Source organism: Pan paniscus, chromosome 1 (assembly GCF_029289425.2).
Source record: "Pan paniscus chromosome 1, NHGRI_mPanPan1-v2.0_pri, whole genome shotgun sequence".
In the NCBI taxonomy this organism is placed as follows: Eukaryota; Metazoa; Chordata; class Mammalia; order Primates; family Hominidae; genus Pan; species Pan paniscus.
The window spans coordinates 135,031,317-135,046,581 of NC_073249.2; the positions used below are offsets into that span (position 1 = coordinate 135,031,317).

The 15,265-nt window shown below is 38.3% G+C and overlaps 1 protein-coding gene across 2 annotated transcripts in view; it reads right to left on the minus strand.

Annotated features, from left to right (window-relative positions):
• The window catches only part of BRDT (bromodomain testis associated), a 64,963-nt gene that overhangs the window by 14,130 nt on the left and 35,568 nt on the right, over window positions 1-15,265 (minus strand). For both annotated transcript variants that reach the window (XM_008960495.5, XM_055116158.3), the window contains 3 exons: window positions 8,944-9,005; window positions 7,890-7,940; window positions 5,952-6,123 (listed from right to left, as the gene is read on the minus strand). In XM_008960495.5, the coding sequence (XP_008958743.4) occupies window positions 5,952-6,123; window positions 7,890-7,940; window positions 8,944-9,005 (285 nt within the window). The remainder of the gene's footprint in view (window positions 1-5,951; window positions 6,124-7,889; window positions 7,941-8,943; window positions 9,006-15,265) is intronic.

The window sequence follows — 15,265 nt, forward strand, 5'->3', positions numbered from 1 at the left end:
GCAAGGAACATCAAGGAATAGCAGTGAGCATAGGAGGGCAAGACAAAACACTGTCAAAGAATGCAGAACAAAAGCTCACATTTTTAATTTGTACGTCCGTACACAGCCCCAATGTAGCCATGTTTCCTCACTTCAACAAGGAAAGGGAAAAAATAGTGAGAAAAGCTGTAAGTATAGGACTGCCTTCCCTTCTCTGCTTCCTGTCAGTGATTATTTAGGAAGGAGAAAAAGTATGTATGGTAAGTGAAATTCTAAAGTGACCCTTAATTTGCTGACTCTAAGTTGGTAAGTGGTGATAGTGCCATTATTGACAATTAAAGAGGAAGGATTAAAATCTGGGGACCAGACTGGGTGCACTGGCTCAGGCCTGCAATCCCAGCACTTTGGGAGGCCAAGGCGGGAGGATTCCTTAAGCCCAGAAGTTTGAGACCAGCCATGGTGAGATCCCATCTCTACCAAACAAAACAAACAAATAACAACTTAGCTGGGCATGGTGGCACACATTTGTGGTCCCAGCTACTTGAGAGGCTGAGGTAGGAGGATGACTTGAGCCCAGGCGGTTGAGGCTGCAGTGAGCCATATTTGCGCCACTGTACTCCAGCCTGAGCAACACAGGAAGACTGTCTTAAAAAAATAAATACAATCTGGGGACTAAAAGGGGGAATTCAGTTTTTACATGGCTGTGTTTGGAATGCCTATGTGATGTTTAAGTAAAGACATTTAGTAGAGTTGTATAAACATGCCTGGGGCCTGGATACATTTGAATTGTAAAAATGAGACTAGAAGTCATGGATGCCAAAGATCACCCAAGTATAGAGCACTGCTTCCAACCTTTTCCATGTCATGATATATAGAAAATGATCAATGTATGGCCACCTGCATAAATGGAAAGGCTGCTCCCAGCTCATTGCTATAAGAGCTGAGGGGACATTCATTCAGTAAGACTGTGCTTTGAAACATGGTTGGGAAATTCTGGGGTAGATGAAAAAAACAGAGAGGCTTAAGGATGCAATTCAGAGAATTATCAACATCTAAAGGGAGGCAAATAAAGAGATATCTGTAAGGAACAGACAGATGGGATTGTTAAGAGAGGTGTCATAAAAGCCTACGAAGTATGTCAAGGGTCCAACTCTCTGAAAAATATTTTTACATGAATGACCCTGTGATACCTCAAAACACTACAAAACTCATCTTTCCTCAGAAGCCTATTCTTCATCTTGTGTCCCAGGTCTGTCAACCTGGACAGTATCCAGCCAGTATCCTGTGAGCCACCGAAGCTTATATCCCTGGGTTATTAACCCAGCATGTTTTCATATTTTGCAGACCTGCCCATTCTACTCTGGCAATTTCTTTTAACTTTCCCCTTCTCTTTCCTTCTATCACTTTACGTCATTTTTTCCCTACTACTGCAACAGCCCAGCTGGTCTCCTTCCCTTCTCTGGTCTCTATATTCTCCTTTCCTTCAACTCACCTAAATAATATTGGCAAATTAATCACTCAGAGGCACACCTTCACTCAAAAAAACCTTCATTGCCTCCCCACTATGCTTTGGACTATGCTATTATAATTAAGTCCAAAGTATCTAAAGGGTTAAATGATCTAAACCTGGTCTACCTTTGTAATTTTCCACATTCCTGTTTAATCCAACCAAATCTTTAATCACATGGAATTATGAATTGCCTAAATACCTTCACATTCATGTTGCTTCCTCCATCCAAATGCCTTTCCATACTAAATAAACGTAGGTAAGCCTTATCTTTTTTTCTGCACTATCCAGCTCAAATGATACTCATTCTGTAAAATACGTATCTGCCAAACACATCAGGTGATTCTGCCTTCTTCACCTCCTTAAAGTTCACTTTAGCTTCTTTCAGGGCACATTATTTTTACTTTATATACCAGTTGTTTATTTCTCCTATGAGATAGCAAACTCCTGGATTTACTTTTTCATTTGCAATTATGAATTCATGTTTATATAACAGCCTAAATATTTTAAAAACTCAATATAATTTGGTGAAGTTTAAAAAAATTTTTTTATTATACTTTAAGTTCTGGGATACATGCGCAGAATGTGCAGGTTTGTTACATAGGTATACACGTGCCATAGTGGTTTGCTGTACCCATCAACCTGTCATCTACATTAGGTATTTCTCCTAATGCTACCCCTCTGCTAGCCCCCCATCCCCCAACAGGTCCCAGTGTGTGATGTTCCCCTCCCTGTGTCCATGTGCTCTCAGTGTTCAACTCCCACTTATGAGTGAGAACATGCAGTGTTTGGTTTTCTGTTCTTGTATTAGTTTGCTGAGGATGATGGTTTCCAGCTTCATCCATGTCCCTGCAAGGGACATGAACTCATCCCTTTTTATGGCGGCAATTTAGTGAAGTTTTTATGAGAAGGGGAAAGGGTAAACTATAAGGATAAGGGTATGGCTAAAAGCTTCAACTTATAAGGAAAAAAAATTCAACATTGTCCATTTCATGTGGAGATCATATGTGGCAGGTGTGATGAAAACCAGTAACACTTAAAAATTCACTTTTTAATCTTTTATGTACTCTAACATTTTGTCAAACTATTTTTCCAATAAGAAAACTTCAACATATTGCTTTTATCATTTAATTGTAAGGTTTAACAAAGAATTTATTTCTATTGAGATTTAACTCCAGAAAAAGAAAATGTCTCTATAAATTTTATGGCTCACATACATTTGCAATTTCCCTTGGGCATAGTGCCACCTACAGTTGGCAAATGTAAACCATGTTGTTTCTGAGAATCTTGCTAACTGCAAAAGAACAGCTACTCTGGCATCATCCAAACTTTCCTTTATATATTAGCTTACTAACAGGCATCATATAAACAGAATTTCAAGTAATATAATAAACTGATCCTTACTGAAGGTGTAGGTATTAAAGCCTGACTTTTCATAGATAGGGTGTTTTCTTAAATTAGGAATAAGAGAACACCTTGACTACATTCTCACCTTTGTTTTTCATAATCTATTCCTTTTCAAGGGCAAGGCTACCCTAGCATTCTTATAAAACATACTCTAGTTAAAAGAGTAACTTTTTCCTACTTTAGCTCTTTATAATGAGCCTTCAAATGTTCAAATCCCTCCAATTAAAAAACTCAAATAATCTTGCCCACTCCTCCAAAAAATCTATTTTCCTGTTAAAGCCACAAATATCTTTCCATCCTCTTTACCAACAAAGTTCTTCAAAGAATGCTTTACATTCACTACACTCAAATTCCATTACTTCTCAATTTACAACAATCTGGTTTCTGCCCCATCACAACAGGTACTAAAAAAGCTTCCGCAAAAGTAAAAATTCTCACATTCCCAATGTAATGCTCTCTCTCCATTCCTCATCCTACTTAAATGCTCTGCAGTATGTGATACTTTTGATTTCCTTCTAAAAAAAAAAATCTATCTTCCTGGGCTTTTATTACACTATTTTTTCTTTTTCTCTACCATTGATTACCTCTTCTTTTAACTATTTTTTTCTACTTTTACTGAGGAGGTTCTGTTTCTTAGAATTTTGTCTTTAAGCTTTTCTCTTCCTGCTCTGCAGATTTTCCTGGGTGTTTTCATTTATTCTTATGGCTTCAAGTAGCTTCTACATACTGTTAATTCCTAATTTCTAATTCCTGTTACACCCTGTTAGTTCTAGAAACCTATTTCTAGCTTTATATTTCCACTTAGATATTCTGTAACATCTCAAACATGTGCCAAATGAGTTCTGTCCCCTGTTTTCAATCCAACTATTAGATAATCTCCCAGTAGCTCATTCATCCAAACAAAGTATATCAATTCTGCCACAAAAATACCTTATATATCCACATGCTTTCTACTGTTGCTGTGTTAGTTTTGGTCCTAATAATTTATTTCCTAGACTACAGCATTCAGTGTCCTTACTTAATCCTAACTACATCAGAGCATCATCTTAATCCATCCTCTACATGGTAAGCAGCAATTTTTTCCCTATTATAAAACCTGGGGCTGGGTGTGGTGGCTCACGCCTGTAATCCCAGAACTTTGGGAGGCCAAGGTGGGTGGATCACTTGAGTCCAGGAGTTCAAGACCAGCCTGGCCAACATGGTGAAACCGTCTCTACAAAAAGTACAAAAATTAGCCGCATATGGTGGTGCATGCCTGTAATCCCAACTACTTGGGTGGCTGAGGCATGAGAATTGCTTGAACCTGGGAGGCAGAGGTTGCGGTGAGCAGAGGTTGTGCTACTACACTCCAGCCTGGGCAACAGGGCGAGACTCTGTGTCAAAAAAATAAATAAATAAAATAAAATTGAATAAAATCTGATTATGCTTCCTATACAAAGCTCCTTGTTGCACACAAATAAAAGTATACAAATTTGTATATAATTTGTTGTATACAAATTAATGGCACTGGTATTCTAGGTAACTCATGACCTATAGCTATCATATCTTCTGTTATTCTCCAAGTATCTTGAAAATGTATTTCCAAAAAAGAGTAGACATAAATATTTCATACTTTGGATATTTGTTTATTCTTCTTCCTGGAATGCCCTCCAGTGTGGCCTTAAATATTTTCTCCATTGATCTCCATTCCCTTCCCCACAATGAAGAGATATAACTTTAATTAAAGACAAAATGGAATATTCAAACACAGAATAGGGAGGCTGAGGCAAGCGGATCATCTGAGGTCAAGAGTTCGAGACCAGCCTGACCAACATGGTGAAACCCTGTCTCTACTAAAAAGACAAAAAATTAGCTGGGCGTGGTGGTACATGCCTGTAATCACAGCTACTCAGGAGGCTGAGACAGGAGAATCACTTGAACCTGGGAGACGGAGGTTGCAGTGAGCCAAGATTGCACCACTGCACCCACCCTGGGCAACAAGAATGAAACTCCATCTCAAAAAAAAAAAAAACTACAAAAAAATTAGCTGGGCATGGTGGCACATGCCTGTAATCCCAGCTACTCAGGAGGCTGAGGCAGGAGAATCGCTTAAACCCGGGAATCATTGCGGAGGTTGCAATGAGCCAAGATTGTGCCACTGCACTCCCACCTGCAAGACAGAGCGAGACTCCATCTCAAAAAAAAATTTAAACAACACACACACACACACACACACACACACACACACAGAATAGTAGGGAGATTTTAAACTGAAAGCTGTGAAGAAGGATCAAAACATCTCCCTCTTCCTCCTAATCTGTGTTGCAGCAAAACAGCTTGGAAATTTATTCTGCTAGGGAGATACCTCTGCCCTTGGGTGGCCAAGTGGAAACCAGGGAACATTCTAGAGGGAAGAAGAATAGACAAGGAATATTCATATCTGCCCTTAACCTAGGCCTAAATACATTAGTGTCTCAAGGTTTAGTCATGCTCTAGGCTAAACTCGTATCAGAAGTACCCTTTGTGCCACACATCCCCTTCAACCCACCAGAACCAAGTTGAGACAGGCAAAACTTTCCCTTCTGATAAGATATTAAGTCAAATGAATCTAAAAATATAAAAATTTAACCAGTTTTAGACAAATAGGAACTACCCTTAGGCAAGTATTTCTAGCCCAAGTTTCCTTAACTGTAAACTATTTTATATATCTGTAACTTCTTTTCTTTACCTATAGAATCTCTAAGTATCTTTCCCTTATTCTTTCCTACTTTTCTAACCCAGATAGGTGTCATGGAAGTTAAAACAGTATTTCCCAGATCTGCTCAGATCTGGGAAAGTAAATTGGGTGTGAACTATATACATAATTTTCTTTCTTTTAAATATAATGAATGCCTACAGGTATAAAGCAGATAATTTCTAATGATGTGCTTCAGTGATTATTTGTAACCTGGAATTTACTAGTTATGATTGTTGGTATTTCCCAGATATTTAACATTTAAGATGACCATAACATTTTCATATATGTATAGGTTTAGAAGTCAATTTCTCAATAACAGTTGTTTACTTGTTAATTTCTTACCTGAGGGAGGCAGAATTGGTAAAGGTGAAATGTTTTTCACAGTCTGTAAATGTTCTAATTCTTGATAATTAAATGCTAATTGGTGGTGATTTGGTGGCATTACATGTGAAGGTGTGGTCTGATGAACAAGGGTAGTATTGGCAGAGGTTGTGTCTTGCACACAATATCCTATCTGTTAAAACAAAATCAAAGTTATCACTTAGTTTTAACCATACAAGAAGTATACCAAAGAGAACAGAAACACAAGAGTCAAGAATATAATTTAATGCTACCTTTTTAAAATACCTTATTATTTAAGTCACACAAATCTATAATGTATAGTTATCCCTATCTTGCAAATGAGCAAACTGGGGTTTAAAAGCATTAAATAACTTGGCCATTATATGGCTTACAAGAGGTAGAGTAAGTCAAAGCCTATGATCTTAGTTATGAGTATGCATGTATATTTTACATGAGTATACATGTATATTATTAAATAATGCTATTCATTTAAAGCTTTCCTGTAATTACTAAAAAACAAAACAAAACAAACCCCTGAGCTTTTATAGCAAATCTAGAGACCAATTCACTTACTTTAGCCATTTTTCCTTACTGTATTACAGACATAAGGGGATAAATTTAAAATTACATTATGGTCAACCCACAAGACTATCAATAAATTCTAATTCAATATTCAGGTAACTATTAAATAAAAGCTGTAGTGTAATAATAGCTAACATTTATTTAATGTTTACTATGTGTGAGGTACCAGGGTAAGTCCTTTATATGGTTTTTCTTTAATTCTCACAATAATGCTGAGTTAGGTATAATTTTTATCTCTACTTACATTTTCTAGAAATAATAGAAGCAGCTTACCTAAAATCTCACACCTATTCTGTGGCAAGCGAAGTTACAGTAGCAAAGCCCAGTAGCCTTATCTAACTAAGCTCTGAGTTGTAGATGGTACAGAGATAAATAAGACAGTCTTTCTCCTTTGTCTAACAAGGCATTGGGGTGAGTGAGTAGGCAGGCAAGTGTACAAGTAACACCTATGCAAATATGAATAAAACAAATGCTATAGGAATGTTTATTACAACAATATAGACCCAGGCCAAAGCTCAAAGCCTAATGCTCAGGTTTAAATCAGCCAAAGAAAAAAATCACTTTCTGAACTACACAAATATATACATTCATACATGAACCTATGGATTAATATATGCTACCTTTTACCATAAATAGGCATTTTTTTCCTCAGTGAGTGAAAGTGAAAAAACTTTGACCAAAAATAGACCATTAAAAAGGTGGCATTCTACATGCTACGTATTGAGATAAAAATGCTTCCAAAGTTCCTTCATAACTTGACATAATTTTTTTATTCCACTAATACACCTTTGGCAAGACAGACCATCTATAACTTCTTCCTATTCAAAAGGAATGGGAAGGCCAGGCATGGTGGCTCACGCCTGTAATCCCAGCACTTTGGGAGGCTGAGGTGAGTGGGTCACCTAAAGTCTGGAGTTCGAGACCAGCTTGGCCAACATGGTGAAACCCCGTTTCTACTAAAAATATAAAAATTAGCTGGGCATGGTGGTGTGTGCCTGTGGTCTCAGCTACTCCGGAGACTGAGGCATGAGAATCGCTTGAACCCGAAAGGCGGAGGTTGAAGTGAGGGAAGATCATGCCACTGCACTCCAGCCTGGGTGATGGAGCGAGACTCTGTCTCAACAACAACAACAAAATATATATATGTATAATTTCACTTATGTGTCCAAAGCCCTGTTATATACTCCAAGCCATCTAATAAATACCCTCAGCTTCCATATTTCTCTGAATATACTTGCTGTGTTTTTTTTTTTTTTTTGCCTCTCCTCATGCAATTACTTATTTTAAAAAGTAAGCCCCTAATCTATATGTAAACCATTTCTTCCCCTGTTCTTTAAAACACATTTTAAGCATTACCTGTGTGATGCCTGTTCTTCCTTCGGGCAGTATGCATTCATTCTTCATTTTCTAAAAATAATTATATAGATTATAGCATTAATCATATTATCTCTTAACCATGTGATTATATTTCTTTTTCACAAATTAGAGCTCTTTTAAGACAATATTATTTATTATTGTGTTACCCTAACCTAGTTAGATGTTGTTACATAAATAATTCTATGTTTGGAAGGGGTACAAAGGGAAAAAAAATGTATATGAGGATGACAACTTGAGCTAGTAAAAAATCACTTCTTTTCTTTTTCTTTTCTTTTTTTTTTTTTTGAGACAGAGTCTTGCTCTGTCGCCCAGGCTGGAGTGCAGTGGCACAATCTCGGCTCATTGGAAGCTCTGCCTCCCGGGTTCACGCCATCCTCCTGCCTCAGCCTCCCAAGTAGCTGGGATTACAGGCGCATGGCGCCATGCCCGGCTAATTTTTTGTATTTTTAGTAGAGACGGGGTTTCACCGTATTAGCCAGGATGGTCTCGATCTCCTGACCTCGTGATCTGCCCGCCTCGGTCTCCCAAAGTGCTGGGATTACAGGCGTGAGCCACCTCGCCTGGCCACTTCTGTTCTTTTCAAAGCACATCAACTACTAGTCAAACATAGATGTGCCAAAATGGATAGCTGGCAATTATAAGCTTTATCTGTAGAAACCTTAACTACCATTCTCCTACCATCTTTTGAGAAATTTCACTTCACTGTACGCATAGTTCTGTACACTCATTCAGGATACCAAGGCCATCCCTCTGTATTCAGACTCTCAGGGATAAGCTGAAGCTTCTAGAATTTGTTCTACTTATCCATTTGGCTTACATAAATGTTATATCTTATTGAAAAATGAAGCCAAATAGCTTCCCTATTCGGTTTTCTTCAGGAAGAAATCATTGAACATTTAGTTGATAAGCTAAAAACAGTGACAACTTTCTTCGTGTAAATAAAATTGAAAACAATTTTAAAGAAAGCTACTACTATACTCATGAGTTATACATACTTTTAAAATTCAGAGATACAAATAAAGAATTCACTTACCTTTACATTCTCTTTAGAAGGAGAATCATTTGGTTTTACTTCTGTAAACTTAGGGAACATTTCTGCAAATGTATACACATAAATATTTTAATATTTATTAGCTTAAAAAATACCAAGTTATAATTTTTCCATATTAGAAACACAGTGGGGGCTGGGCACAGTGGCTCATGCCTGTAATCCCAGCACTTTGGGAGGCCGAGGCAGGTGGATCACGAGGTCAGGAGATGGAGACTATCCTGGCTAACACGGTGAAACCCCATCTCTACTAAAAATACAAAAAATTAGCAGGGTGTGGTGGCACACGCCTGTAGTCCCAGCTACTCAGGAGGCTGAGGCAGGAGAATCGCTTAAACCTGGGAAGCGGAGGTTGCAGTGAGCCAAGATCACGCCACTGCACTCCAGGCTGGGCAAGAGAGCAAGACTCCATCTCAAAAAAAGAAAGAAATACAGGGGTGATTTCAAGAAAATGCCTTTATTACAAACATATCAAGAAATCCTTAGAGTCACAGGTTTTCACCCTCTTTGAATCAGCTAAAATTTCTAAAGGGATACCTGCTTTCAAGATTATTTTATTTTCCTATAGTAGAGTAAATGTCCACTCACAAATTTCAATTTACATTATGTTTAGGCCAAAAAGCGCAGTATGTTACATAACAGTAACAAGCTTGAATAATTGACAGTTTAAAAAGGAATATGTTGCAACAGAGATAAGGTTTCAAACAAGCAGCATCCATTATGCTAAAATCACCTTTTATCAAGTAGCCATAAATATAGCCCTAAGAGGCTTAATTTAAAAAATAAAGAATTTACTATAAGAGAAGGGGATGTCATTTATCTGAGAGGATACAGTCTTTTATTAAAAGTAAAGCTATTTTAGTTCTGTGGAAAGGTCTGCTGTGCTTGCTAAACTCTATAATAAAGATTCTATCTGATTAAATACTTCTAAGCTATTTGGCAGCCTCAGCTATACAGCAAGAAATGAGTTTTATAGTATCTCCTCTGCCTTTAGAAATACTGTACAGCTGATACTGGCAGTAGAAGCAGACATAAAAAGAGATCTCTCCAACATGGTTCTAGTGGGTTTCTCTTTCTTTATCCTACAATTGTTTCTGATGCTATCCTCCCCAGTCATAATCCTGGGTCAGTAAGGTAAAGCACCAAACTGGTAGTGACTGCCCTGATCAGTCTCTCCAAGCTAGCTTTCATGACCACCTGAGTGTTATTTGTTTCATGCTCCAGGACACCACGGATGGTCAACACCAAACATTATTCAAACTTAAAACATTCTAATTTTAATAATTACCTTCTGCCTTCTGAAAAGCCATCAGTTTCCACTGGATGTGTTACTGTTCTTTCCTCTCCTAAAATGTTTGATGCTGGACATTGTTAAAATTGCTAAATGCCACTCAATGACATCCTTTAATTTAAATAATTCAAGTATTTAAAATGACATGAACCTTCTTAATGTCACTCAGCTAAGTATTATTTAAGTGTTGCGGGCTAGGCATAGGAGGAAGAGAAGGAGACAGACTGAGAAGATTGAGAATATACATCCAGGTAGCTTTCGCATTTAAAGGATATATTAGGCAGGGCATGGTGGCTCATGCCTGTAATCCCAGAACTTTGGGAGGCCAAGGTGGTTAGATCACTTGAGGTCAGGAGTTCAAGACCAGCCTGGCCAACAAGTTGAAACCCCATCTCTAGAAAAAATACAAAACTTAGCCAGGTGTGGTGGTGTGCACTTGTAGTCCCAGCTATTTGGGAGGCTGAGGCAGGAGAATAGCTTGAACCCAAAAGGCAGAGGTTGCAGTGAGCCAAGATTGCACCACTGCACTCCAGTCTGGGTGACAGAGCCAGAAGCTGTCTAAAAATAATCATAATCATAAAGGAGAAATTATGGTTTCAGCTTTGAACAAAAAAAAAACAAAAACCAAAAAGACTTCATTAATATGATCATATATGTATATCTATACATATAAATTATTCAAATATGCACCTAAAACTACATTATCCTACAATATAAACTCTTTAGTACAAATATGACATACCAGATTGGTGTTCTACTAAAAAAAAAAAATTCAAGGGCATCACCTTAGTTTTCTAATACATAAAACTAGGCTCAATACCCTAAAACTTAAAGTATAATAAAAAATAAATAAAATAAAAAAAAAAAAAAAAAAAAAAACTAGGCTCAAAATTATTATAAAACTTAGCACCTCAAGGCCGGCGCAGTGGCTTACGCCTGTAATCCCAGCACTTTGGGAGGCCGAGGCAGGTGGATCACTTGAGGTCAGGAGTTCGAAGTCCCAAAACCTTAGCACCTCAAAATCTAAAGATATTAGCAAAAGGCATCAAGGGATTTTAATTAAAAAAATAAAAACACCTACTATATATGTCTCATAAAAGTCTCAGCATTTTGCTTCTCATTCTAATCTTACATAATTGACTTTTTAAGAGCATAATAAACTAAAACTACATATATATGCTTATTCATGAGTTCCTGGCCTTTGAAATTAAAAGACAAATGTACATATTTTCACTACCAAACTACAACCATATTTCAATTAGTGAAGAACCTCTATCAGTGCTAGCAAACATCAATTAAAATCGATAACAAGGCCGGGCGTGGTAGCTCACACCTGTAATCCCAGCACTTTGGGAAGCCAAGGCAGGCTGATCACCTGAGGTCAGGAGTTTGAGACCAGCCTGGCCAACCTGGTGAAACGCCTCCCTCTACCAAAAATACAAAAATTAGCTGGGCGTGGTGGTGCAAACCTGTAATCCCAGCTACTCGGGAGGCTGAGGCACAAGAATCACTTGAACCTGGGAGGCAGAGGTTTCAGTGAACCAAGATGGTGCCACTGCACTCCAGCCTGGATGACAGAGCAAGATGCCGTCTCAAAAAAAAAAAATAAATAAATAAATAAATAAAAATAAAATCGATAACAATAATGACAACTTACACATTGCCAACTAATTTCTCTAGGGAAGTATGACAGCATGTATACACCTACCTTAAGAGGATCAAAGTGGATAATATATGCACTATTAAACAAATGCATACTGTGGCATATATTCTAATTATAAATGTTCTAATTTCATATCTCCCCCAAAAACTCAATATAAAACTTTGTTACCAAAGTTTTCATTTTAAACTGTCAAAAAAAGTTAACCATAGGCCGGGCACGGTGGCTCACACCTGTGATTCCAGCACTTTGGGAGGCCAAGGTGGGTGGATCACCAGGTCAGGAGTTCCAGACCAGCCTGTCAACATTGTGAAACTTTATCTCTACTAAAAATACAAAAATTAGCCGGGCGTGGTGGCAGGTGCCCATAATCCCAGCTACTTAGGAGGCTGAGGCAGAAGAATTGCTTGAAGCCGGGAGGCAGAGGTTGCAGTGAGTGGAGAGTGTGCCATTGCACTCCAGCCTGGGTGAAACGGCGAGACTCTGTCTCAAAAAAACAAAACAAAACAAAAAAAACCCATAGAACTAAAAAAAGATCTGCAATCATAGAGATTTGATTAAAGAGTTTACTTAATACCTATCACCAATCAAAGCACTGAGATAGATGTTCCAGAGATACTAAATATTATCAGCGAGCCAATTTGAACTAAAAAACTTGAAAAGTTGAATAGGAACATAATATGATTTAAAAAAACAAAAAACAAAAACAAGGCTGGGCGCAGTGGCTCACGCCTGTAATCCCAGCACTTTGAGAGGCTGAGGCAGGCTGAGGTGGGCAGACCATGAGGTCAGGTGTTCGAGACCAGCCTGGCCAATATGGCGAAACCCCGTCTCTACTAAAAAATATCAAAAAAAAATTAGCCGGAGATGGTGGTGTGCACCTGTAGCTCCAGCTACTCAGGAGGCTGAGGCAGGAGAATTGCTTGAACCCAGGAAGCGTAGGTTGCAGTGAGCCGAGATCGCACCACTGCACTCCAGCCTGGGCAACAGAGTGAGATTCCATCTCAAAAAAACAAAACAAAATAAAAAAACAGAATATGATGCCATATATAGCAGAAATAATTACCAAAGACTTTTAAATTAGAAAAAGAAACCACACTTTCGTTACAGAGGACAGATTATAGAAAAGTGATTGATAGGCCAGGCGTGGTGTCTCATGCCTGTAATCCCAGCACTTTGGGAGGCCGAGGCAGGCAGATCGCTTGAAGCCAGCAGTTCAAGACCAGCCTGGCCAACATGGTGAAACCCACTCTCTACTAAAAATACAAAAATTAGCCAGGCTTCATGGTGCATGTCTGTTGCCCAGCTAATTGGAAGGCCTGAACCTAGGAGGCAGAGGTTGCAGTTAGCTGAGATCGAGCCACTGCCCTCCAGCCTTGGCAACAGTGAGACTCTGTCTCCAAAAAAAAAAAAAAAGAGGAATTTATAAAAGTCTAAAATAATTTAATAAACTCTAGTCATGTACCTTTAGCTTTCTAGTTTGAATGGCAAAGATTATTTAGAGGCTTTCCTTGTATACTTCCTGCACTTACTAAATCCTCCTCCTCTAAAAAGTTAAAATCTAGGCTTGAACAAAGTTTGTCGGTTTCCAAACCTTGCATGAAAAAAATCATATCCTTGTCATGTCTATAGAAGACCTAGGTGGTAGTACTAAAATTACAAATTTATTTATTCCTGTTTGATGTCACCCATAACTAAGAAAGTTTTTTAAAAAAAGAAACAAATGTTATTTAAAGAACTTATAAATTTCATTCTCTGAACATTACACTAAATCCGATAAAATGCAAAAAGTCCAAAGGATGAAGTGACAAATTCACTTTAAGTCTTAAACAACTAAAGAAAAACAGTGAACTGATGTCATGACCATTTAGTTTCTTTGTGTTTAACTCTGTAAAAATTGAAATTAAGTACACTGAAAAAATTCTATTTCACACTAATCAAGTATCTGAGCTTATATTTAGACAGTTCCTGGAGTTATTTCCTATAAGGTTTTAATTAAAAGTACTCCTATTGATAAGCTGTTCCTTTTGATTTTTTTTCTCAGTATCATTAGTCACAGGATTAAAGCTATTAGTTATATTGCTCCCTATAAATCACTCAAGGTAACCCCAAGATTGTTGAGCATTAGAAAACTCTCAATAGCTTATGTGTGCATACTAGCACAGCCTAGTCAACATAAGATACATGCATTAGAATTGATTTCATTTTCAAGGCTTGGCTACATCTTTGATCTGACATTTATTGATTTTAGTTATGAAAAATCATTTAAAAAGATTTTATATTTATACCGATGTTTAATAAATGTTCTTGACTTATCTGCATATGCTGACACCAGTCAAAAAGATAAATAAAACCAAATCACGTTAAAATTTGCAATGACATGCTGATTCCAGTCCATAGAGCTCTCATTTTCATTTTTCAAGGATTTGGGCCGGGCGCGGTGGCTCACGCCTGTAATCCCAGCACTTTGGGAGGCCGAGGCGGGCGGATCACGAGGTCAGGAGATCGAGACCATCCTGGCTAACATGGTGAAACCCCGTCTCTACTAAAAATAGAAAAAATTAGCCGGGCGTGGTGGCGGGCGCCTGTAGTCCCAGCTGCTCGGCAGGCTGAGGCAGGAGAATAACGTGAACCCGGGAGGCGGAGCTTGCAGTGAGCCCAGACGGCGCCACTGCACTCCAGCCTGGGCAAAAGAGCAGACTCCGTCTCAAAAAAAAAAAAAAAAAAAAAAAAAAAAAAGCAAAACTAATTAAAGCTCTGTCTCTGACACAAACATTATAAAAGACTGACTTGCTTTGAAAAATTGCATATAGCCAAATTGCTATAAGAAAATCCAGGAAGACAGATACTAAATGAAAATTACATTAAGAAAAAATTACTAAAGACCAGGCATGATGGCTCACTCCTGTAATCCCAGCACTTTGGGAGGCCGAGGTGTGCAGATCACCTGAGGTCAGGAGTTTGAGACCAGCCTAGCCAACATGATGAAACCCCATTTCTACTAAAAATACAAAAAAATTGCCAGGCGCGGTGGCTCATGCCTGTAATCCCAGCTCTTTGGGAGGCCGAGGAGGGCGGATCACCAGGTCAGGAGATCGAGACCATCCTGGCTAACACGGTGAAACCCCGTCTCTACTAAAAATAAAAAATTAGCCGGTGTGGTGGCATGCTCCTGTAGTCCCAGCTACTCGATCACTTGAACCCGGGAGTCGGAGGTTGCAGTGGGCCAAGATTGTGCCACTGCACCCCAGCCTGGGCGACAGAGTGAGACTCCGTCTCAAAACACAATAAATAAAATAATAATAATAATCAAAGCCTATTATCTTCAATAAATAATCAAAAGCCTATTAATCAGA